The 25,668-nt window shown below is 51.5% G+C and overlaps 1 protein-coding gene across 1 annotated transcript in view; it reads right to left on the bottom strand.

The window, feature by feature from the left end:
- LGR6 (leucine rich repeat containing G protein-coupled receptor 6) overlaps positions 1-25,668 on the bottom strand; it is a 147,394-nt gene that overhangs the window by 50,369 nt on the left and 71,357 nt on the right. The window contains exon 5 of the mRNA XM_050953796.1: positions 13,884-13,955. Within this exon, the coding sequence (XP_050809753.1) occupies positions 13,884-13,955 (72 nt within the window). The remainder of the gene's footprint in view (positions 1-13,883; positions 13,956-25,668) is intronic.

Below are 25,668 nucleotides of genomic sequence, written 5' to 3'. Positions count from 1 at the left end.
TTGCTAGGAGACAGAGTGTCAGGCATTTAGGTGCACTGGCCCTTTGCTCTGCCAGATACTTAAGAACTGCCATGGGGACACTGAGGCACCAACACAGTACTCAGAGAAAACATTAAGAACTTTCCCAGTTCGTCACATCGTGTCATGCGAAAAATCGTAATAAAACACCCTGTGAAGTTGTTTTCCTCCCTCAGTATTTAAAATTTGTTCAGAAGGGTTAATAATTAGTTCTCTAAAGTTTTTTTTCATCTTCACATCATTGGGTTCGGTCCTTGCAAAGATATGGGGAAGGCTGCAAAAGCCCATGCTTGCCACCAGGTGGCACTGGGTGCTGCCATGGCTACCTGGGTTGGCCAAAGCCTCCTCCTGGCTCAGGGGAGGGAGAAGCGACCTTCTTGGTTTTGCCAGGTCTGTATTCAGCTTTTGCTCATCACCCACTGCATGAGCTGGGTGCTCTCTGCTGGGTGGTGGGCAGCTTTCTCCTTACAGCCCCAGCGGGGAAAGGAGATAGCATGCGCACCCTGTCTGATGGGAAGATGCCGACACACCATCCCTTTCCCGTCCTCCCCAGCACCATACGAGTTGAGCTCCACGTAAGGAATAAAGGATGCAGGCCTCACAGAAGGGTGTTTTGCCCACGATCAAGGGCTTTGCAGAGCCAAATTGGCCTGCCAAGTGTTATGGGGAATGGCGTGTGAGAGACATTACAATAAAAATACCACTTCTTTACGCCGAGCTCCAAGACACCAGCTCCAGTCACTGCACTTGGACTTTGAAGGGGATCGTGTCTGCTCCTTTAGTTACAATCAAAAGTGCTTAAAGGTCACCCCATCGCCCCACCATCCGCTGGAGCCATAACGAACTGGGCGGGACTTTATTTATTATTAATTTTATAGAGAGCCTCTAGCTTCAGATTTGCAAGATCTCAACCGACCCTGTTGTTTACTTAGAAATAAAAGCAAATTGACACCAGTGCAGCCCTTATGTCAGACAGTAACTGCCAGGGCGATTTGAAACTGATGATGCGCAGCCTGGAACTATTAATCACTTAAAATAGGCTAGAAAAAAAGAAAAAAGGGGAGGGGGGGAACAAGATAAGTGCAGCTCATAGAGGCTATTAGTGGTTCCACACAAAAAGCCAAAACCAAAAATTATATGGAACTATAAATTCTTCCATAAGCCACAAAACACCACAGATTTGCTGCTAATAAACCTGCTGATGGAATAAGATTAGAAACTGGAGGTGAGAGGTTTGCTGGTTATTTCAGTCCCACTGCAAAGTCCAGGATGTCACTAGAACTTCCCAGAAGTCTCCATCAGCAGACGAGGAGACTTAGTGCAACTCCAGACATGCTTCTAGGGAGTTATGGTGGCATGTGTACCTAATTGGCAGCCAACCAGACTGCGGGCAAATTGGGTTACCGGTGGTGCTTGCAGCCCTGGTTATGGCGAGCAAATCAAGCATCACTAATTCATAGATTTAAAGCCTGAAGGGCCCATTATGATCATCTGCATAGCACAAGTGAGAGAATCTCACCTGCATCGAACCCATAGCTTCCGGCTGAGCTTTGAGAGAGAGACACCCAATCCTGATCCAAAGAGTGAATAACAAGAAAGATTAGGATGCCAGCACGGGTGGTCTGCCCACACCGCATGCTGGCAAGCATCAGCAAAGCTTTGCTGATACAGTGCAGATACGCCTATTTAAAGGTGTAGTCAGTGCCACTGCTCCATAAGCTTTAGAAAAACACAAAGGCTCCCTTCAAAATGCCCAGGCACTATAGCTCCTTGTTACAATGGGACTAAACACTGAGCTGACTGAAGGTTCAAGGCCTCTGCTCATTTCATAGAGGCCACCAAACCAATATCTGATGACAGCAACTTTGGGTCGCAAGCAGCCACAGCTGGAGTTGAACTGGCAGCCCGGAAGTAGCCCATTCCTGGCCCATCCAGTCCCATTAAGCCACCAGCAATGATGATGATATCATATCTATGTTGTAGTAGCATCTAGACGCCACAGCTAGTTTGGGCACCATGGTGCCAGGTGGTGAGTGACAGTCAAAAGAACATAAGAACGGCCATAGTGGGTCAGACCAAAGGCCCATCTAGCCCAGTATCCTGTCTTCCGACAGTGGCCAATGTCAGGTGCCCCAGAGAGAATGAACAGAACAGGTAATCATCAAGTGATCCATCCCCTGTCGCCCATTCCCAGCTTCTGGCAAACAGAGACTAGGGACACCATTCCTGCCCATCCTGGCTAATAGCTATTGATGGCCCTATCCTCCATGAATTTATCTAGTTCTTTTGTGGAACTTGCTGGTTAAAGACAAGATGTAACAGGTGCATGAGACAAACCCAGAGGGTCAGGGTGGGAAATAGAGTAAAATAAAAAATTGGCTGTTGCCAGGTCACAGCCGGGGGCTGGGGGGGGAGGAGGAGGAGGAACTGGACCAGCAATCACAGCCCGCCCCTGCTGAGCCATTACTGAAGCCTTACATGTGCATTGGGGGAGAGGTGAGTTTATCCCCTATTGGCACCAACAAATGCTTGGTGCTCCGCAAACACAGAATGCAGGCTGCACTGGGAGGTGCTTTATCATGGGCTGTCTGGCCTGGCTCCCTGCTATTGGAAGAACCGAGTCTGCAGGGGGGAGAATGGGACTGGCTGTTTCTCACCTGTGCAAACGCTTTTCCCTCTACGCAGAACACAGCAAACTTCTGGCAGAGCAAGCACCCAGCATCTGGCTTTGGGGAAAGCTGGTCAGAGCTCCCCAGAGCCAGCTTCTTGGCTAGTATGAAGCATTTCTTCCATCCAGGCATTTATTCTTACCAGCCGTGCATGGAAACAGCCCCATCTTTGCCTCGCGTAGTATTTGCGTCACTGTCCAGGAGTTTACACAGGATTGAAACTTATACTGGAGGGGGAAGGCATCTGTCTGTAGCTCCTGCCTTATCCATCTCCAGCTGCCAGTCCCTCTCTAGCAGGGCTCTGTTCCCTATTTAGAGATGTAGCAGTGCCCAGAATGTGTCTGCTCCAACCAGTGTTTCTGTCTGTTCTGTAACAGATGAAGGTACGGAATTAAATATGTTTTCAATTCCAACTGATTTATTTAACAAGCTGGACATAAGCCTTTGAGAGGCGGGCTCTCGTGGGGGGTCCCGCAGACACAAGCACATAGCACTTACAAGACACAAAGGAAATTGACCGCAAAGCACAAAGCAATGGGGACCTCAGTGATTCAGCTCACAGACTATAATCGTGTGGCGAATGATGGGGGCTAGGCAGCGCCAAGCGCTGTTGCATTCTACCATCCCTAGGGGCATGGGCTCAAAGCCTGACAGCCCGTTGGTCATTTGTGAAATGAGTTAGGGGCCAGGGGGCTCGTACTAACCCCTGTTTGTGCAAATTACTAAAACACTGCACCCTGCACTGCACTTTGCTCAGGAGAGGAAAGTCAGGGCTGGCTCGGCAGTGGGGGCTGCAGGTTGAGATTGAGGGGTGGGTGTGCATGCAGAACCCTGAGCTAGAGGGGGCTGTGGGGCAGGACTGAGACACTGGCAGAGCTGTGCATGAGGAGCCCAGGACTAGGCTAGCAGGGGGCTGTGATTCGCGACTGAGGGGCCTGGCAGAGTTGTGTGTGGGGAACCCAGGCCAAGGAGAAAAGAGGGGGCTGCAGCGTGGGACTGAGGGACGTGAGCAGAGTTGGAGGGAGGGAAGCAAGACTGGAGTAGCAGGGAGATTGACACTCAGGAGCAAGGTGTGTGGGCAGAGCTGCGGGTGCAATGAGAGATGCATGGTGGAACCTGTCTGCCCACAGCCTGCCTCTCTCTGGTACTGCTCTGGCCTGCGCTGACTCTTCCTCCCTTTCACGTTCACATGTTCTGGGAACAGAGGGCTCATTCCTCCAGCGTGAGCAGCTGCCCTGAGTCAGCCACTCGTTGGCAGGCAGCGCTGAGGCCATCAGCCCGCGCAGGGCTGGAGGGGAATTCCAGCAAGATGAAGCACAGGGGACAAGGAGCCATGTCAGAGCAGCTCTGAGAGTGAAGGGCATCTATGGGGAGGTTATTGGTTTTGGTCTGGTCGTTATGAGCTCAGCAGCTGGAGAGCTGGGAGGCTGGGATGGGGTAACGCTGGTGGATGGATGGAATAACACTGGGGAGTTGGGGATGAAGGGATGGGGCAATGCTGGGGGGATGGGATGGGGTCACACATGGGGGTGGGATGATGTAAGGGAGTTGGAGGGGATGGGACGGTAATGCTGGGGAGTTGGGGGGATGGGACCGGGCAAGGCTGGGGAGTTGGGGAGATGGGACAGGGGTCACACTGGGGAGGTGGCAGGGGGACAGGACTGGGTTCCTCCAGACCAAAGGGGGAAAGAAATAGCAATGAGGGTGAGCAGTTACCCCTCAGGATAGGGATCATCATCCTGAACTCCCACATGGAACATCTCCACCAGCAGGAGCAGCTCAGGGTGGAACACGTGACCCAATGGGTCAAGCTTACTGTCTCCAGTGCTGCTTGTGCCATGTGGGGTTCTCCTTGTTCCCAGTCCCCAAATATTGCATCTGCCTTGGGGGCATATTCCAGAGCAAAGTGAAACTGGGGCGTAGCCCAGCTCCCTCTGAGTGGACAAAGGGGCGTTGCCAAAGATCCCGAGGCAGGAGAGGTGTTAACGGCCCTGGATCAGCGAAGCCAGAGGCTCAGTCTGTGCCCTCAGATATGTGCACATGCCAGGTCGGAAGCAAAGGGCCCATGGAAATCAGAGACGGGTCAGATGGAACGCTCGGTAGGAGCGCTCCCGATGCTACAGTGCATTCTCCGGTCAGCTTCCCTGGCTCCCACTCTCTTTATTAGTGGTTATTTACACAGCCTCCAGGGTGCTGTGCCCGGCAGGCAGTGGCCCTGAAGACTCACCCTGTACTAGTGGAAGGGAACTCCCTGACAGGTGGCCTGTCTCCCTGTCTCCCTGGCTCTGTTTGCATTTCCCCTGTTTCTATGTCACCCTATGCCCCCAAACTGCCCTGCTACTAACAACCTCTCTCCAGCTGTACCCACGACAGAGCGGATCACTAAGCCAAAGTCTTTGTCAGGGGCCATGGGAGGTGAATGCTTCACTTTTCTAGGTGCACAAATTGCGAGGCCCTCCAGGACTGATTGTCAGGAAGTGCTGAGCGCCCACAGCTCAACCTGGACCTGACGAGGCCGCTCAGCACCTCTGAAAATCAGGCAGGAGAGGTCTCAAGTTGGGGTTGTGACAGATCTGTCATTAACGTGCAATAGCCTGGAGAAACCTTATGGGCTTTTGCCCTAGGAATATACATGCTTGCAAAGGATACACTGTGTGGTGATCTATAACTGGCACAATTACACTGCGTACTGGCTGAGGGCAGAAGTGAAATAGATCTGCTTAGACCGACTGTCTTTTGCAGGGAATAACCCAGCGAAGGCAGGGAACTCTTTAGCCTAGAGATACCCTGGTCAGGAGGGAGAGAGAGCTGTGGGGCTCCACTGCAGAAAGCTGTGTACAGCCCACAGATTTTTGACTGCATGTCGCAGGGATCCTGACTGTGCAGTGGACACTCTAGTGCTAGACGAACGAGGCAGCTGCGTAGGGTGGCAGGTTTCTGGGAGAAGCAATTTTGTTTTTGAATGCTCTGCCGGCGAAACTGAGGAGAGAATGAGATGATAGCTGCTAATGAGTGCTAAGAAATGTAGTATCTGAGAGGACAGCGCATGCTCCCCACCGCTACATGCTGCAAATCCGCACATGCCAGGAACCAGGGCATGGAGGGTTAGGCACACTGAAGTTTTGCCGACTGTCTAGAGCTGCATCTGCAGATTGTGCACAGCCCAGGGGTCCCAACTGTGCACGGCCCAGGGATCCAGACTGTGCATGGCCCAGGGATCTCGATTGTGTATGGCCCAGTGATCCAGACTGTGCACAGCTCAGGGGTCCCGACTGTGCATGGCCCAGGCATTCTGACTGCGCATGGCTCAGGGATCCCAATTGTGCATGGCCCAGGGATCCGGACTGTGCACTGCCCAGGGGTCCGGACTGTGCATAGCCCAAGGATCATGACTGTGCACAGTCCAGGGGTCCTGAGTGTGCATGGCCCAGGATTCCCATATACCACTGGGGAAGGCAAATTCTGCTCTAGTGCCTGGGCATCCTTTGGCAAATGGCTTCTCCCAGATAGCGACAAGTGCCCCATGTTCCTGAAAGGGTTAAGTCAATCCTGTGGGGGTCTCGGCTAGAAGATTCCCAGCTTCCTCCTTCCTGCTTTCGTGGCCCAGGGCACATTCCGCCCCCGCCCCCCAGAAAATCTAAACATTCAGCAGCATCAGTAGGTTCCAGCCCTACTTTCTGCATTTCCAAAGCCCGTCTAATTACCCACATAATGGGAGCAGCGCGTTGTGAAAGTCTGCGGTGAGGGCACTTCCTGTGAGGCAAGGTTAGGCAGATCTGACGCCTGGGGCCAATGGGTTTGGGATCAGCCCTTTCGGGAGATGTTTTTAATTTATGAACATTATTTTTTTTAAAAGGCTTTTAAACAAGGGAAGGTTTGTTCCCTCCAAGTGATTTATCTCCCACCTGCGATTAGAGGAGGAAGTGTCAGGGACTGGGGAGCTGCAGAGACGGGGAACAAGTAGGTCACCCCAGGCAGGTGGGACGAAGCTTAATCGCAGGGCGCTGGGTACACTGCCCCGTGCTCCACGTTGGGTGGAAACCACTGATTCAAAGTGCTGGAGAGGCACACACCAGTCACCGGCTGTAGGGTTGCTGTATTCTCCAAACCAGTGAGGAGTCCTGGGTCCAGGAAAGACCTCAGCATCCTGGGGCTTCCATGGAGGCACTGGTGGTATGGTCAGGCCTGGGGATGGGGCAGGAATGGGGCAGCTACTTAATGCATGACTCTCTGTGGCCTTCTACAGATGGGTGAAGGGACAGCCCCACCACCAGTCCTGCAAAGCATTGTGCGGTCCATGCTAGCGGGTGAAGGGAAGTGTGCTTCAACAAGGGACTGGCGTGTGTGTACATGGGGGCCGGGGAATGTGCGTGTGTTGGTTTGTGTGCATGGGGATGCACAGGATGTGTGTGCACGTGGTGTACAGGGCGTATAGGGAACAAGTGTGATTGTTGGCGTTCGTGTGTAGGGTGTGTGTGTGTGATGCATAGGGTGAGTGTGCATGTGTTGGTGTTTGTGGGTGTGTGTCTGTAAGGGGGATCAGAGAGCAACTCAGGCCAAAGGCGCGGCTGTTGGTCATGTTCCCTTTTAGCTGCGGCCTGAGGACCTCTCCTCCCACCCCAGCTCTGCAGGGGGATGCCATCTCCACCCGCAGGCCTCCAGAGTGCAGTAGGCTGGGGGCCGCTGCCTCCCCCAGTTTTACCACAGTCGGTGGAGGTGGAAGGACAGGAGACATTGATACCGGATCCTGGTACCAGTCCCTCTCCTCCAGCCACGGCTCAGGTGCTCCCCAGACAGCTCCAGGGGCGTCTGGGAGGACTGTAGCTTATTTGCTACCTTTCCCTCCAGTGATTTAGCTGCAGGATCTGCAGAAGCCGGTGAGATCATAGCAGAAAGCTCCAAATCCTGCCCCTGAGCGAGCCTCACATATAGAGATGCTGGATGTCTATGCCAAAGGGCAGGAAAGAAGCAGCCATAATTCCACCCCTCGCTCACCTCCCTGTTGGGAGGGTCCGTCCTCACTTCCCCCTCCCCTGTCTCTTTATCCCCCTCTTCTCTCTTCAGGTCTACTGAGGTCCATAGGCTGGGCTCATCACCCTGGCATCTGAACCCCTCCCAGAGCCGCCTCTCCCAGCTACACAGAAGAGTCCATCCCTCTCCACACCAGTCGCTGCCTTTTCTCCCATTCTGCCTCTAATTTTCTTGCCTCTCCTTTGCCTGGAAGGGGCCACCCCATCTCCTCTTCGCTCCCCTCCTTTCCCCTCTGCTCCCCTCTCTCCTGTGACTCCATGCCCCATCTCTGCTCTTCCTGCCCTCTTTGTTCCCTGCAGCCCCAGGGCACTGCCTGCTCCCCACCCTTCTTCACCCCTTTTTCTCTCAGGTCACTTCTGTAGCCCTTCGACAGTGCTCTGCAAACACCCATTGAGAACTATCCTTCCTACCATGCTCTCTGCTCCCCTACTCTGCATTTCCCCTCTCTGCTAAGCCTCCCTTCCCATTTCTGTCCAGTAAGCTCATCCCTCCCCCAGAGAGCCATGGCACCTGACACCGCTCTGATGGAGTGACCTACCCTTTCCCCTCGCTTTGCCTGCCAGGTCTATTTCCAGGGTGAGCTCTTTGGGGCAGTGCCCAGTGCAACAGGGCCCCGATCTCAGCCGGCCCTGAGGCCGGCCTACAGCACCAGCCATAACGCACAGCAAGGTGCTCACAGCCACTGCCCGGTTTGCAGTGTAAAGCAAGCCGGGAGCTGAGGGAGGCCCATGAGCTCTGCAGGCCCATGGGCACACCAGAGCCAAGCCCGTTTCCGTGTCAGACAGTGCTGTTCGAGGGCTCCAGCCAAGGCCAATTTTCAGTTGAGAGCATCCAAGTTCGCAGACATGCTGGAATCCCTGCTATGCTACCTCTCTCCCCTATTAGCGTATCAGAGGCCCTGCCGGCTTGCCAAAACCCATCTCCTTGCCACTGATGGGATGGGAGCCGGCACCACGGGCCACAAATGCCCCTTCTTGCAGCTTTGGCTAAGAAGCTTTGTCTTCTCTGTGGCAAAATCGTAACAGGATGGAGGCAAAAATCTCTCCCCTCCCTCAGCTGCCCTCCTCCCTGGGTCTTTTGCAATGTGGGCTCCTGTGAAGAACGAGTCCCTGTAGAAACAAGAGATGCTTCCCTTGCTCTGGGGCGGGGGGATGAGCCACTGCAGAATTGGGCTGGGGGGATTGAAACTTGAGTTAACGTGTGTGCGTCGCCCCAGCGCTGTACGGTTTGTGTTTTACAGCCCCAAACGTGGTACATTCTGGGGTACGTTTTACAGGCCAACAGGACTCGCTACCCAGGCTAATGCTGAGGCTGGCGTCTTGGCTTTTGACATTCCTCACTTCTGCTCTTTCTAAAGCTCCTGGTTTTCCTTAGCGCCACTTGGCTCCTTCCTTTCACCTCTTGCCAGCTCAACCCAAAGCCTCCTGCCCTATGGTTCTTCCCTCTCCTCTCCCCATAACCCAGCCTTGCCTTTGCAGAGGGAGCTACCAGTTGCTGGCTTTCGCCCTCTGTTGTTCCTATTGTGGTTCGTTGTTTTCTTAGTAACTCTTGCCCAGCTCTTTGGCATTAAAGGAGGCAGCTTTTGCTCTTTACACAGCATCATACCAAACAGAAAATTCACAGCCCAGTGGAGTACAAATAACTGTGTTTACTAACAATACACAATATATATGCCAGGCCTAACAACAGCTTCTAGAACACAGTGAGCACCATTAGAGGGCTCACAACCTATTTAAAGGAATACTACTCTTTTCTCATACTCATGCCAAAGGTGCTATATAAAGAATGTGGCACATAAGATCTCTTGAGCTCTGCGATTTACCCCCGGTCTCCTTGGGAGTCTTAGCAGACACGCCTCACTGGGTTTCTCCAAGAGGCTTGGAACGGATGCCAAACCACATGAGAGATAAAGGTTTTATCTTCCCTCCTGTTATGTTGCATGAGAGATGTCTAAATAATGAAGGTTTGGGCTAGCCAGAGGGGAAAATACCCTTCTAGTAAGCGGCTCACATGAAAACCTTCGAGGGTAATAACTGGAGATAGACCAACATCAGAGTAGCAAGGCTGTGGGGCAAACGTTTTCGTCTACCACTTTCTCCTGCCACGTTTTGGTGTCGGCGCCTTCCTGAGCATCTGGGATGGGGGGCTGCTGCTCTATCGTGCCATTTGCACACCCCTTGTGAAGGGGGCAATGCACGCCTGCCCTGGCTCTGTTGGGCGCTACTCATTAGGCTGGCAGAGGAGGGGAGCTCACAACCCCAGTTTCTCTTTACCTCTTTCCAGCAGTCTGTGCCCAAAGGGAGTTCTCACTGTGATCCGTCTGCGCACAGATTGGGCATGTAGAGGAGAATTCCTGAATGCCTCCGGCTCCGAGCTGCGGAGGGACTGCACAGAGCAATCAGAGCCATTTCTCACTTGAATATAAAACGGAGCTTCTCAAACTTCATTGCACTGCGAACCCCTTCTGATAACAGAAATTACTACACGACCCCAGGAGTGGGGACCAAAGCCTGAATCCGCTCGAGTCCCATCGCCCCAGGTGGTGGAGGTGGCAGGGAGGGGCAGGGCAAAGTCAAAGCCTGAACCCCACCACCGCGGGTGGGCAAGGGGTCAAAACCGAAGCCCAAGGGCTTCAGCCCCAGCCAAGGGGCCTGTACCTGAGCCCTGCCACCCAGGGCTGAATCTCTCGGGCTTTGGCTTGGACCCCAGGCCCCGGGCCCCAGCAAGTCTAAGCCAACTCTGATGAACCCAGTAAAATGGGGTCGTGACTCACTTTGGGGCCCCAACCCACAGTTTGAGAACTACTGATGTAAAAGATCTGATTGTATTTTACAAAGTACAATCCCTCTCCCTGCCTGTCCTGGCCAATCCAGCTGTCCAGACGTGGTGGGGAATCTCCAGCTCTGGGAGCTGGGTAACTAGCTCCCATCAGTGTCTTTGAAAACCCCACCCAAAATGTCTTTACCCCTGCTGAGCTTTAGAAGTAATAGCCATAACAACAGGGCACATAGCTCCATATCCGCAATGGAATAAAACACACCTCTTGGAAACACCGGAGCAGATTCTGCTCTGAGCAACACCCTGGCCATCTCATTGACTTCACTAGTGTTACACCCATAAAATAACTTGGAGCAGAATTTGGCCCATGAAAACTGAAAAATAGGTTAAAGACCACATGTGAGATTAGCAAAATATCCCCAGCCTGCACTGGAGACAAGAGGAAGAAGTTTAAAGGACGTGTCCAAAGGGGAGGCAGTGTGGTCTAGTGGCCAGATCACAGAACACTCCCACAGCGCCCCACAGCGCAAGGCGTGGGCTCCCACTGCTACACCCCTTTTGTGGAGTGCAGTGCCAGAGCCAGTGGACCAGCCCTGCCCTTTGGGGGATAAGATGTGCACTCAGGAACTGTGGTGCACTCAGGAACTGTGATTGCAACAGCAAAGGGGTGTGCATGGGCGGACTCTCTGGGCACACTCCTTATCCTCACTCCTGTGCACCCCAGGTAGGAGCCTGGAAGAAAGGAGGAGACGCAACAAGAGGCCTCTTTGGATCAGTTGACAAAGCAACGACTCTCCAGCCGCAGAGGTGGTGCCTGACTGGTAATTCCCTGGGGGGTCAGGAGATGAGGGAGACAAAGAGAGGGATCCTCCAGCTGTGGGGAAGGACAGTGGCAGGAGCTTGCTCAGCCTAGTCCCATGCTGCACCTGTTTTCAGGATCAGTGGTCTCCTGGACTTTGATACTATCTATTTCCCCCCGATGTTGCGCTCTGCACAGGAGAGGGGGCAGAAAGCCAGCTGGGCTGGGTTACCCCAGGTTGGCCTGAGCAGGAGGCTGGTGTAACGTATGCCACTGTCATTGGTTCCTAGGGGATATGTGCCAGCAGGGAGCGCCCCTCTCCCATTTCCACTGGCTACTTTACAGCTAGACTCTGTCCCCATGGCGCTGCCTGAAGGGAGATGAGAATCTAGAGCAATGCACATGCCAGTCCAAGGAAAGGTGTAACCTGGGGCTTGAAACAAATCTGGACAATGAAATAGCTGGAGCCAGCTGACCAGTGGGCGGCTCTTGGCCATTAATGCGAGATGCCTTGATGCCTCCACCATGCAATCGTCACAGCAAACTACCCTGGCTTTGCACGCCACACACACAAACCCCAGACAGTGGGAAATGAGCTGTATGCACAGAGATTTCTCTTCTCCTAGCTAGTCTCCGATTCTTTCCCCCTCTGTTTTACACTGGGTGTTATGTTTTGGGAGGAGGGGTTCTGGGGAGGCTGTAATCCATGAAGAGAAGGTTCCATCTGGTCTACACTGACATCGTCCAAGCAAACAGTTGAACACAAAGAACTGCCACAAGCAGGCCCTAGGCCGGGCTGGTGATCAGATGCCATGGTGAGGGACACACATGGAACACTCAGACAGCGGAGACGTCACATTGATGGCGGCCTCCCCTGACCCCATGTGTGACTCGGCTTCCTTTCACTGATCTATAATGTGCCTGTCTTAGAATCTAACCTAGCCTCTCTTTCTCTTGGTACACGCCCCACGCCCACTGCCATGGTAACTGAGTGCCTCTTGGTTCCATTATAAGTACACACAGGCACCTCCAGTGGCAATCCAGAGGAGACCAAGCCACCAGTACCAAAGTCTAACACACTCCTCCCTGTTTTGGGTGCCTCGGGCTCTGTCGGCCCAAATGCCATGGAGAGTACGTTTCCTGAGACTGCCCTGCCCCTAGCCCTCTGGGGACTACACCTAGGGACCACGGCTCAGCTCCTCAAAGGTATTTAGGCCCCAATGGGAGTTAGGCACCTAAATACCTTTGATGATCTGGGCCCAGCAGTTTGCCTGCAGTATCTCAGCAGCTTCCTGCTGAGCACAGAACAGGCTGTGTCTCTCTGAGCGACACTTTTATGACAGGACACGTTGTCTCTCTGTTTATTCCCATCCCTTTCCCCTTCTTTTGCTGGGTTCTGCCCAAGACCAGCACAGAAGGAGAAGTTTCTGTGCAACTGAGGGCAAGAAGCCGCCTGCTCAGACATTATGGAGCCTGGATTTATTTGTTTGTTTTTTTGTTTTTCACATGAGGCCAGTGCACTGCCCATTAAACCCGGGCCATTCACAGGGCAGCTGCGTGGACTCCTCCCAGGCAAGGCTTTACACTCTCTCCTGAAGTTCAGCAACACCGCAGGGCCAGTAGCTAGGAGCAGTCCTGTTTTCTGATGGAGTTCCTGTCCTACAACAGATCCATACCTGACTTACAAGAACCTTGGAGTCTAGGCCAATGCTAGCCTGCCCGCAGGACAGACTGTACAGGAGAATTTGTCTGTTTCATCATCATTATTATTAATAAGAATCATGGTTATTACAATAGTGGCTAGGGACCAATCAAGAACAGGGCTCCATTGTGCTTTGTACAACCTGCCCAAAAGACAGTCCTTGAAGTGGTTCGGGTGGCATAAAATGCTTGTAAAATACCTTGGCCAAGATTTTTCAGCCCCGGACACTGATTTTTTAACTGGCCTTCATTTTTGGGTGTCCAGCTTGAGAGCCCGTAGAAGGCCGACGGTGGGAGAGTGAGCAGAGCTGGCATATGAGGTGTTGACAGCTGGGTGGCTGAGGCTGACGACTGGTGAAAAGTTAGGAGAGTACTCAGGGGGCACTGATGGGATAAGAGACCGGGGCAGAGCAGCAGATCATGATAACGGTCATCATGCTGTACCCCCGTGGGGGTGTAGCCAGTGTGTTTAGGGGTCTGGTCTGGCTCCCCAACCTGGTTTGCAGCTGTATGCATGCCAGGCCCTGCAGTTTGTGGGGGAATAGTGGAGTTGGAGAGCAGCTAATGGGCTATGAGACCGGGTGCAATTGCTCAGTCTCAAAGCACTTTCCTCCAGGGGCTGCCGTTACAAGGAAGCACAATAACATAACATGAAGCAGCAAACAGGCTACAAAACACGCCACCTCCTTCCAGTAACCCCATGTTTAATTGGAACGCCCCTCCAAGGCACATTCCCCATCCCCCATGCACCTGAGTTGCGCTTAGCCCCTGGGCCTAGCATGGATACATACAGCACTCATGTTGGCTCCACTGCTAGCAAGCTGGCAGGGATCCAGAGAAGAGAAAACGGGCATTATTCCCTGCCGAAGAGAAAACGGGCCACTCACAGAGTTTCCAGGCTGTGCAGCCCTTCAAAGCTGTTGATCCCCAGGCTCTGGATCCGGTTGTTGTGCAGGTGCCTGCAGAGAAAATGGAGATGTTTAAATGGGGCCGAACTCAACTGGCCTTTCTCCAGCAGCCCCTGAGCGGGGATGGCGCAGGGGCACTGAGAGAGCTGAGTGCTGCTTCGTGCACAAAGGGTGCTTTGCAGAGAGTCGCTAAACCACTAGGCTTTCAGGATGGCCACAGGGTGCAGCAAACAACAGCAAGGTAGATCAGAGGTTCTCTTTCTCTTTCTCTTTCTGAGCCCCATCTCCCCCAACATGCTATAAAAACTCCACAGCCACAACTGGTTTCTGCATATAAAAGCCAGGACCAGTGTTAGGGGGTAGCAAGCCAGGCAATTGCCTGGGCCCCACGCCACAGGGCCCCCCGCAAAGCTAAGTTGCTCAGGCTTTGGCTTCAGCCCCGGGTGGTGGGGCCCCTGGCTGCAGTCCCGAGCAGCTGGGCTGCCCTTGGTCCTAGTGAGTCTAATGCTGGCCACACTTGGCGGAACCCCTGAACTCTGCCTGCAGCCGCCCAGGGGCCCCAGATCCCTGGTTGATAACTGCTGAGGTGGATGATACAGCATAAAGCCAGTGCTCAATGGCCTACTTTCTTCTTAGTCAGCGGGTTTGCCCTCCGCTATCTCTAACGTTATCTCTACCACAATAGGCTCAGTTCCAGCCCTTACTCAGGCATTTCCTTTTCCCTTTACCATGGAAAAGTCTTTAAACCCCGCATTACTGCCTGGCACATTGTGGTAAATCCCCAAAGGTCAGGGGTAAGGAGCCTGCCGGCCTTTCCTTTGCTGAAATGAGAGCTGCCTACATTCTGAGTGATGCAGTTCCCGGTGTGCCTGGGGTGTAGGAAAAGGGGACATATGCTCCTGGTGGAGGTTCAGGAGAAAGGCACAGAAGTGAGTCTGAGCGAGCTGGAGGGGCCTAAGCCAGTGTCGCCGAGACACTTGGGGCTAGAAGATAGCATATGTTACAGCAGTTCAGCACCCTCCCACGCACCTTCTCTAATTTGGCCCTTTCTGGGACACCATCCTGTGAATTGCCTCTCCTGCCATATGCCTCTTGGCAAATGACACTCAGTTTGCACAACCACTCAGTGCCAAGCTGCACAACTGCAACACGGACAAAAGAGCTTCCTGCCCAGCTCACGCCTCTCATGCAATTCGCACCACTGTGGGATCTAAGGCAGAGATTTCCCAAGCTCTTTAGTGGGCTTGGATGCCCAATTCCCATTCATTTGACTAGGAAGCCCTGGGCTCTGAAAAGCTCAAGCCAACATGGCTAACTCATGTTGGGCCCTATCTGGTCGAGCACCTTCAACAACCATTCATAGTATTAGGCCCCATAGGTGGATCCAAGTAGACTAAGCACAGATCTTCTTCTGCAATGAATGTTACACTGACTATGGCCCAAAGCCCTGTCCTCATTTGCCTCCCCTGCCCCAGTGAGCTCAATGCATAGGTGGAATCCAGGCTGCATTTACCTAGAAGTGTTTTCGAAACAAAGAAAATAAAACCTCTGAGCCCCATGAGTCTTGGTCTTTTAGTTCAGTGCCATGATGTCTACAGTCACAGCTTTATTATCTCTTGCTTGCAGAAAGATGGAAATACTTCCAGATTTAGACTTCTGGATTTACTCCAGTTTGACTGCAAACAAGGTTATCTTCAGTTTAATGCTTTAAAAATGTCTAACCCTGGAGCCGAGTGGCTAACATGACATTCTGATGTGCCTTATCCACATTGCATCAGCAAATCTTACCCGCTTTTCTCCTCCCTTCATTGTCTTTTGTCCCAGTGCCACGTATTGTGCACTGTGTGTGTTATTTCTGATGCTTGAGGGCCCGTACGTTATGAAGTCCATCTGGGCTAATTCTGCTGCTGGAGATCTGTGTGCCATCCCTATTGTAAGGGCAGTAAAGTCTCCGGTATTACATCTGTCCTTGAGACCCTAGGCATGGTACAGTCCCATGGGTTCCCATTGGAAAGTCCTGTGTGTTATTTCTGTCTACACTACAGGGACTATAGCGACAGAGCTATGTTACTGCCGCTGTTCCGATATAACCCCATAGTGTAGATGTAGCTTACAGGCTCTAGGAAAACCACTTTCCTGGGTGATAGTAGCTAGGTCGATGGAAGCAGTGTGCCATTGGCCTAGCTGTGTCTACACTGCAGCAAGGGCATCCTAGCTACAGTGTTCAGAGTGCTGGAGCTAGATCAACGTACATTTTAAGGGCAGGCCAGGCCTCTCTCTTCATTTTTGGCAGAACCAGGATCTGTGTTACTGGATTCTTCCTTCCAAGTTGTCAGAGTCTGTCTGAGTGCGTGCATGGGTATTAGCCACTCGACTCCCATTCCAGTCAGTGAGTGCCCCCGCTGGCTGAAACAAGGCATAGCGCTCCAGAATCCTACTCCTGTGATCTTTTCAGTCCAGACAGATGGATCCTGGGCCCCGGGGACATGCTGTGAAGCAGAGAAGGCAACGCCAAGGGGACAGACTGCAAGTCCTTGCTCACCTGAGTAGTGCCCTTGATTCCAGTTGGGTTTCTCACGTGAGTAAGGACTCACCAGTCTAGTAGCAGTTCGGGGGCACAGAATATTCGCTGTGTTCCACTTCAGTAGATCAGTCCATTTTATGTGCCTGGGACCTTGCCCCTGATAAATACCAAGCCCCTCACATTCAGACGCAGACAGATTCTGTATCTGCTGTGACGTAAAACATTAATCTATTACCACAGAATTTATGGTCAGTCTCTTCCCCATCTGCGTTCTGGAACACAACCTATTGTATTCTATAATACAGCCTCTTTAAAATGGCCTGGGGCCACGCTAGCAGGTGGATCAATGATATTTGCGTTACTTGTGCTTGCTCTAAATCTGCCTTGGCTCAGAAAAAAAATTTCTCACTGCACCTGGATTCGAGTGCAGGCAGCATCACCGAGCTTCCCAGTGCCAAATGTTCCATGGTAAAAGCAGGAGGATTTATGAGCCGGGGAGGAGGCAGGCTTTGTGTGGTAGTTAAATGGAGGGTTGGGATGATCGGAGCACAGTTTGGAAACCAGCTCGACTCTCCCAGAGAAGCACATTTCCATCTAGTCATTCTGATGAGAACACACAGATTTGGGGGAGACATGGGGGTGGGGCAGTACAGGAAAATTTACTGGCTGCTCCCAGAGGTAGGTGGGGGAGAGTAAAAAGCAGCTGCAAGAAAACTTGGATCAATTGTGATTCTCTGAGGAGGAGAAAGATTTAGATAAAAATCCAAGTCAGGAGATTAGAGGAGCTATTTCTCTTTGTCAAAAAAAAAATATGTTCCACGTCCAGATGGTTTCCTCCATCAAATTTTATGGGGCATTTTCAGATCAAGTTGCCCTTACATCACTTTGGGCTTTCACACCAAGATGACGCCAGTCGTTTGAGTCCCTCTGAACTTGGATACTGCACTTGCCAAGCCAAAGGTTTGGATCAACCGTAGCTAGTGTCTCAATGCATGTTCCCAGGGATGGGAGATGCCAAAGGAGTGAGGTACAGAACAGAACCCCAATCCTATAGTGCATGTGTTCATTAGAAATGACAAGGATAGGCATGAGGAAACAGAAAAGACAGGGCTTGCAGTTCAGATAGCAGGGACAACATTTCTGGCTCCAGATGTGGCGGGTCCTCAGCTGTGGACCTCGCTCCCCCTGGGATCCTGCCTCAAATTACTCATCTTCTAGGCCCGGCACATGATGTATTAAGTAGCATTCCCTTAGGAGGGGCTGGCAGAGAGCCGTACAGAATGCAGAGCTTTCATTTGGACAGACAGGTTGAGGAAATGAAGGTCTTGTTACGGATCCTCTCTCAACTCAGGCAGTCTTAACAGAGGCATCCTGGGCAGTGTTCTACACCTTTACAGGGCATCACAAAGAGAAAAAAATAGGTAATGTCTTCTCACCCACTCATGTGAATACGCCTTGACTTGGAACATTCATGACTTTAAAAACAGCTATCTTCCTCCTATGGGGCCAGATTCTGATTCCCTCACTCCTGTTAGGTAGCAGCTTTCTCAACCAATCCTTCTATCCATTTCAAGGGGATCACTTGAGGAGTAAGGTAAAGTGAGACCACTGAATGTCCTAGATAGAGTTTGATCCAGGCGGCGCTCCATCTCCAAGGAGGCGACAACCCTTTGGGATGTGCCATCATGATGACTGAATGTGAGTAAAGGTGGCACAACCTGGCCATTCACTAGGACCAGAAATGAAGCCCGACTGGCAATGTCTAGGTTTAGAAATGTTTGAGATGCAGGATCCCGTCAGTTTCATTCATATCAGTGAAGAGGAATGAAACAAACACTGAGCCGATTTTACTTAAACTTGGCTTGAAGATGTTTGGAGACCAAGCAAAGAAAGTTCCAAGCCCCAAAGACATATTTTTGTGTTGCTGTTGTAGAGAATGCTGTGAGTGCTTGAAAAAGCGGGGTTATAATGGAAACTGCAGCCCGGCCTTCACTCTAGCGGTTGCTACAGGAAAACACTGAAATAACAATCACAGGAGACTTTGACTCATAGTGTGAGCTGGAATGGGAAATAATTGAAGAGATGAACTCCTCTTTCCTTCTGCCCTCTTCCCATCCATGTTAAACAAATTACTTCAGCAAGTGGAATTGCAGCTTCTCCAGTGTCTGTCAGTTCAAGCCCGGCTCAGAGAGTCACTTCTGCCTGGTAAATTACAGCTGGTTTGACGAGACTTGAGATATTTTACTCCTGCGCACGTACATGGTGCTCTCTGGAGGCAGGTTTTGACAAAATTAACAGATCAATTCCATGAGAAACCTTTCTGCTCATCCTGCTCCCCTTGAAGTCAATGGACAAACTTTAGCTGCCTGTTTACAAATACATCCATCACTCTTTTCAAGCCAGGATCATGGGGCAAAATCTCACAAATTCTCATAGGGGAAAATATTTCCCATCCAGCTCTATGTGGGATTCAGGATGCTGAAAGAAAGCTAAGAATGGGGCTGAGCTCCCTGATGGCAAGGGGAGGAAATCCTGTGAGATGTTCCTGGCATTAGCAGGGCCCTGATGAATAGAACCTGAGCACCGCCGGCTCACCTGAGCACTGCCACTGGCACACCCGGCTCACCTGAGCACCGCTGCTGGCACACATGGCTCACCTGAGCACCACCGCTGGCACACATGGCTCACCTGGGCACCGTCGCTGGCACACCTGGCTCACCTGAGCACCGCCGTTGGCACACACAGCTCACCTGAGCACTACCACTGGCACACACAGTTCACCTGAGTACCACCGCTGGCACACACAGCTCACCTGAGTGCCACCACTGGCACACATGGCTCACCTGGGCACCGCCGCTGGCACATCCGGCTCACCTGAGCACCGCTGTTGGCACACACAGCTCACCTGAGCACCACCGCTGCCACACCCGGCTCACCTGAGCACCGCCGTTGGCACATGCAGCTCACCTGAGCACTGCCACTGGTACACCCGGCTCACCTGAGCACTGCCGTTGGAACACACAGCTCATCTGAGCACCGCTGTTTGCATCCACAGATCACCTGAGCACTGCCGTTAGCACACCCAGCTCACCTGAGCACTGCCTCTGGCACACATGGCTCACCTGGGCACCGCCTCTGGCACACCCAGCTCACCTGAGCACCGCCGCTGGCACACACAGCTCACCTGAGCACCACCACTGGCAGACATGGCTCACCTGAGTGCCACTGCTGGCACACTCAGGTCACCTGAGAACCGCCATTGGCACACCCAGCTCACCTGAGCACTGCCCCTGGAACACCCGGCTCACCTGAGCACTGCCCCTGGAACACCCAGCTCACCTGAGCACTGCTGTTGGCACACCCAGCTCACCTAAGCACTGCCGTTGGCACACCTGGCTCACCTGAGCACCGCTGTTGGCACACACAGCTCACCTGAACACTGCCATTGGCACACCCGGCTCACCTGAGCACCTCAGCATACACGGCTCACCTGAGCCCAACTCTCCTACCAAACATGTAGTCAATTTCAGCTTATAGATTCCGAGGCCAGAAGGGACCATTACGATCACCTAGTCGGACCTCCTGTGTAACACAGGCCAGAGCTTTCACCCAGTGGTTCCTGCTTCCCAGTGCCGAATTTGTAATGTAAGAGGTGCTGGGCCTCAAGCCATTTTTTAATTTTCATAACTGACGTGGGAAGCCCACAGGTTCCGGGGCTCTGAGCTGCCAACCCTAGAGGTGTCGGGGCTCAGCCCTGGCACAAATTAAGCCCTGCTGCCTCTAACCTATTAACTTCTGGATTAATCAGAGCACAGTCCATCCTGGGTATAAGAATCTACACAAAACAAAATCCAGTCCTAGCTATTGTTCATGATTTTTGACCCTGCTATGGTTCAGAACCTCAGCCAGTGAAAACCAGCAAAGATGCACTGATTTAATAGACCAAGGCTGATTCACACCAGGGGAAGATCAAGCCCAACTTTTAAAATCTATCTGTAAAAGACCATGAATCAAATAACCAACCATCCAAATAAATAAGGGGAAAAGAAATTGCAGCCAACAGGGGCATCAGAAAGCTTGTTCTCCAACTCTGGTTCAGCTGCTGACATATGCTGGGTGCATGGTTCTTCAGAGGCTGTTGAAAAAAGGGAGACATCCAGGCATGCTGAGAACCCCGAAATGTTCCCAGCTCTGGAGACTCAAGTTGTACAGAGGAGAGTAATTGCACAACAACCAGAACACTTGGGACTGAGCTGAAGCCTCCAGAGCTGAAGCATGAGTGCTGCAGCTTGAGCCAGTGTGCCAGGCTCTCAAGCTGCAGCTTGGATCAATTCATATCCTCTGGGGATCAGCACAGAGGGGGACCTGTAACACACAGGGTTACAATAGCTCAACTTGCAAGTGATGGAGCAGAAGAAAATCCAGTGGATCTGCCTGAAACAGGGATCCAACTCACTCAGGAATCAGAGTTGATCTCCCCACTGGCGTGGCATCCAGAAGGAGCACTGAGAGTTTATATTGGCGTGTGAGTAGCATGCATCACTGTGGCTGTCTGCACTTTGAAATGGGCTCCCTCCCCTGTGGAGTTAGACGAGCACATGCACCCCGCTGAAAAGAGGCGTGATTTGTTGTTGAACATGTTTCTCTCCATCAGAAAAGCAACCAGGCGAGAGACAGCCTTGCATCTGCTGTGACTGCACTGCAGTCTGGGAAACTGGAAAAGCACATCAGGAAAAAATTACAGGAGCCACCTGCCTCCAATAAAGAACAAATAGCAAATCCCAACGGGGGTCTCTCGTCCCATTAAAAGCTCTCTAAACAGGCTGTAGCCCTGCACCCGATTAAAACAGGATTTATTCCAAATTCTCCTTGCGGAAGTCTTCTGGCAAATTGTCTTGTTTTCCTTTTCGTTCTTATTTTCAAATACCTTTTCCTTTGGGTGAAAGAATCCCTGGAGAACAAAGTCCTGTGTCTAGCAACAAGCACGGCACAGACAGTAGCAATACAGCCTCCCCCCACCACTTGAAAGTCTCCAGGGAAGAGAGCAGCTTGGTCGTTCTGCCTATTAAGTGCAACAACTACAAAAAAGGGGAAAGAATTAGTGCCAATGATACCAGTCTGTTAAGAACCCAAGGATGTATAAACAGGGGAGTAGTGAGTAGGGAGGGGATTTTAAGCCTGTATATGGCCTTGGTGGGACCAATACAAGAATACTGCATCCAGTTCTGGTGTCCACATTTTAAAAACAACATTGAAATTTTGGAAAGAGTGCAGAGAAGAGCCATAAGAATGATTTGTGGGCTGGAAAAAATGCCTTAGAGTGGGAAACTTACAAAATGCAATCTGATTAGCTTATTAATCAGATCATGAGGTGACTTGACCACAGTGTGTAAGTGCCTTCATGGGGAGAAAATATGGGGTGCGACACGCTCTTGGATCAAGGAAAGGCAGAACGAGAATCAATGGTGAGGGTGGTGATGGTACCCCTAGCCTCTGTTTGCCAGAAGCTGTTCTTTCCCTCTGGGGCACCTGGCACCAGCCACTGTCAGAAGACAGGATACTGGGCTAGATGGACCTTTGGTCTGACTCAGTCTGGCCGTTCTTATGTTCTCATCAATAACTGGAAGTTAAGGCCAGACAAATTCAAATTAGAAACAAATTTTTAACAGTGAGGATGATTAACCATTGGCACATACTACCAAGGAAAGTGTTGGAATCTCCATCACTTTCATTTCTAAATGTTTCCATTTTTTCTCTTGAAGGATCAATGTGACCAGCTTCATTTTCTCACCAGTCACTTGTATTCCATTGCCTTGGATCGAATTCAAAGTCTGAAATGAGTTGGGATCTCGCCACGCACTGTGAACACCTCGGATGACATAGGGGAGCGTCATGGCTTGGTCTTGGCCAAAACCCATTCAAAATCCCAAGATCAGTAGAGGCACCTGGTCACGGGAACTGTGCAAATTCACCTGGACAACCCCGAGCAGTGGGTAGCAGTGGTTAGACTCATTTGGAGATGAATAAAATCAGCGGGAATTGACAACAGCTGGGGATTTCAGAGAGTGCTATTAATCTCTTCTATGAGTACTAGAGATAGAAACTCACCTTTCTCCAGGAAAAGTGCTCAACCCTCAGGGAGAGAGAAGCAGCTTTTGTGGACTAAAATGCCAAGACATGGAGCCCAGATGCTCTAGGCAATGTATTTTCTTAATACTAAAGGTTCAAAGGAGTCTTACGAAGTTGTGGGTCATTAACCCCACTTTACAGATGGCGAAACAGAGATACATACCAATGCAACAGCTATTTTATCAGAAGACCCCAAATTTGGGGAACCTAGCCTGAGACACTGAGGGTCTGATATTCAGAGGTGCTGGGTCCCCAAAGCTCCCACTAAAGTCAACTTGAGCTGGGGATGCTCAGCTTCCCCCGCCTCCCTGGAAATCAGACCCCTCGTGCCTCCAGTTGGGCTCCCAAACATGGAAGCCTTCTCTCTTGGCCATGAAGCAAGCCCCCTTCACAGAGCAGAACCCCACTGGTAGTAATAGCAGGAGGGTGTATTTCCCCACGTGACCACCAGGAGGTAACCAGCACAGAGATCAGCTGATCCCTGATTTGACCCATTCCCCCACATGCTACAACTTCCCAAAGCCTGTGGGGCCCTGAATATGCAGTATGTTCCTGAAGGGACTTCTGGACATTTGGGGGTATGCGATATTGCTGCTCCAGTTCCTCTCATCCACTTTTGAGTGACATCTGCCACATTTTCATCCCTCCCATGCTGAAGAGCAGAGGGGTTGAGTGAGAGCTCACTTGCTGCAAAGCACAGCAAGCCTGAAGGCCAACCTTTGATACCAAGGGGATGGGCACCTAAGTCAGGCTGTTTGTCATGGAGTTGAGCACTCTTGGTCATGTGACAAAACAGGGCTCTGGGGGGCGGGGGTCCTGGCATCGCTCGTGCTGCTGTAGATCTGCAGTGACTTCAGAGGAATTTCCCCGCTTGTGACTGAGAGCAGGACAGCCCATGGTCTTTATCAAGCCAGCAGCACTGCAATGGAAGCACGCCCTTCTACCAGCTCCAGGGACAGAGGGCAGCTCAGCTGTCATGGCCCAGTCACCCTTAGCTGCTCTGCTCAGGGTCGTGCTGACACGAGGAAATGCAGCCATGGTATGGCATGATAGAGACCAGATTTCCCCACACAAACGCCAGAGGCTTACTGAGCCCTACCTTCTGCTCTGCGTTTATTAGGCCTTTGAAAGAACAAAGCACAGCCAGGACCTCCCTGCCTGGAGTGACAGACTAGGTGCCCTGGTGGCAAACACCATCTCAGCCTGGTCAGTCTGTCTCCCCATCTCTTCCCGGGTAATTGCAGCCAGGGCTTGTCTTTGTGGCCTCCCATCTCTCTCCCCAGAGAAAGGCAGCAGGTTAGATATTCCTGGCTGGGTTCGTGGGGAAAGTAAGAGATGCTGCCCACCAGGAAAAGCCATTCTCCTAACCATTGAATCAATCCCTGCAGTAGGTTCATGATGCCCCAAGGAGCGGGGGAGGCAGTGTGTCGGGGGAGTCCCTGGTGCTGGCGGATCCTGGAAGATGCAGTCCAGCCTGGGAGTTCAGCCCATAGAGGAGAATGGGGACATGACGTAACTGAAGCAAGACGTGAGAAGTAATTCTTCCACTCAGCACTCAGCTGGAGTTCTGTGTCCAGTTCTGGGCACCACGCTTCGGGAAAGATGTGAGCAAATTGGAGAAAGTCCAGAGGAGAGCAACAAAAATGATTAAAAGTCTAGAAAAGATGACAAGGAAAGATTGAAAATACTGGGTTTGTTTAGTCTGGAGAAGAGAAGACAGAGAGGACATGATAACAGTCTTCAAGTACATAAAAGGATGTTTTAAAGAGGAAAGTGATAAATTGTTCTCCTTAACTATGGAGGACAGGCCAAGATGTAATGGGCTTAAACTGGAGCAAGGGAGATTTAGGTTAGACTTTAGGAAAAGCTTCCTGTGAGGGTACAGTAGTTACGCACGGGAACAAGTTGCCTAGGGAGATTATGGAAACTCCGTCACTGGAAGTTTCTAGGAACAGGTTAGACAAACACCTGTCAGGGATGATCTAGATAATACTTAGTCCTGCCTCAGAGCAGAAGCCTGGACCAGAGGATCTACCGAAGTCTCTTCCAGTCCTACATTTCTATGATAAACTATAATTCCCATGATGCACAGTGGTAGCATATCCAAATTGAAATATTTCTGGTTTTCAATGAAAATTTTTTTTATTTTGTCAAAAATCCCAATTTTCAGTCAAAAACCAGTTTTGATGGAATTTTTTCAACCAGCCCTACTCACAGATGCTAAGTGACATTCTGTCCCTGTCATGCTGGGTCAGATTCCGGAGTGAAAGTCTCAATGTCCCATTCCCAACTCCCTCATGCCCCCCCTCTCCTTCCCCATATCAAACAAGCCAGCCCTCAACATCACTGTGCTAACACTCACAGCAAAGGAAGCTGCAGTTATCAAAGACAGGGAAGGGACGCATAGTGGAGTGATTACATTGGGGCCTGCTTTCAAAACACTCTGCAACCCTTGTTACAAACCTGCAGCAGAAATGGGAACGGGTCAGGGAATTCCTCAGTTGGGAGTGTAATTTATAAGCAGAGGCTGAAGCCCCTAATTTATTCCAGATTGAAGCAGGTATATTTTGCTATGGGTTCATCCCATTATCACCGGATGATCAGCTGTGTCTTTCCCAAAGGCCCAAGGTGTGCGGAGCAGGAAAGCACATTGCTGCATCTGGGAAGGTCGTGTTCTCAGCTACAAAACTGCTGATGAGGGGCGTCTGTGAGCGTTAATCAGCCTATAAATGACAGCTTTTTCCTGGTACTCCTCCACATCTGCTCTTAGCTCCCCTCTCCCACAGGTGCTCATGTTAAATAACTCCCAGACTAGAAGGATACTTAAGTTTATGGCAGCGGCTAGCCTCTCTTCTCCCTGCATGTGCAAGTTTGCCCACTCACACCTGAACAGGCACATGCTCTTTGCATGATGGTGGGGAAGTTTTACTGGCTGGTGGGCTGAGATTCTTTGCTGAGGTTTCGGAAAGCTTGTTAGCCTCGTCTGAGGCTGAGCATGGAGCAAAGCAGCTCATGGATTGGGGCACAAGGGGAGCATCAGATCTTCTGTGGGCTAGGTGCCAACACGGGGAAACCGTGAGCATGGTGGCAATTTGTGTGGCTGGTTCTGCG

The sequence above is a fragment of the Gopherus flavomarginatus genome, chromosome 5 (assembly GCF_025201925.1).
Source record: "Gopherus flavomarginatus isolate rGopFla2 chromosome 5, rGopFla2.mat.asm, whole genome shotgun sequence".
Lineage (NCBI taxonomy): Eukaryota > Metazoa > Chordata > Testudines > Testudinidae > Gopherus > Gopherus flavomarginatus.
This window is presented reverse-complemented; position numbering and strand designations above follow the sequence as displayed.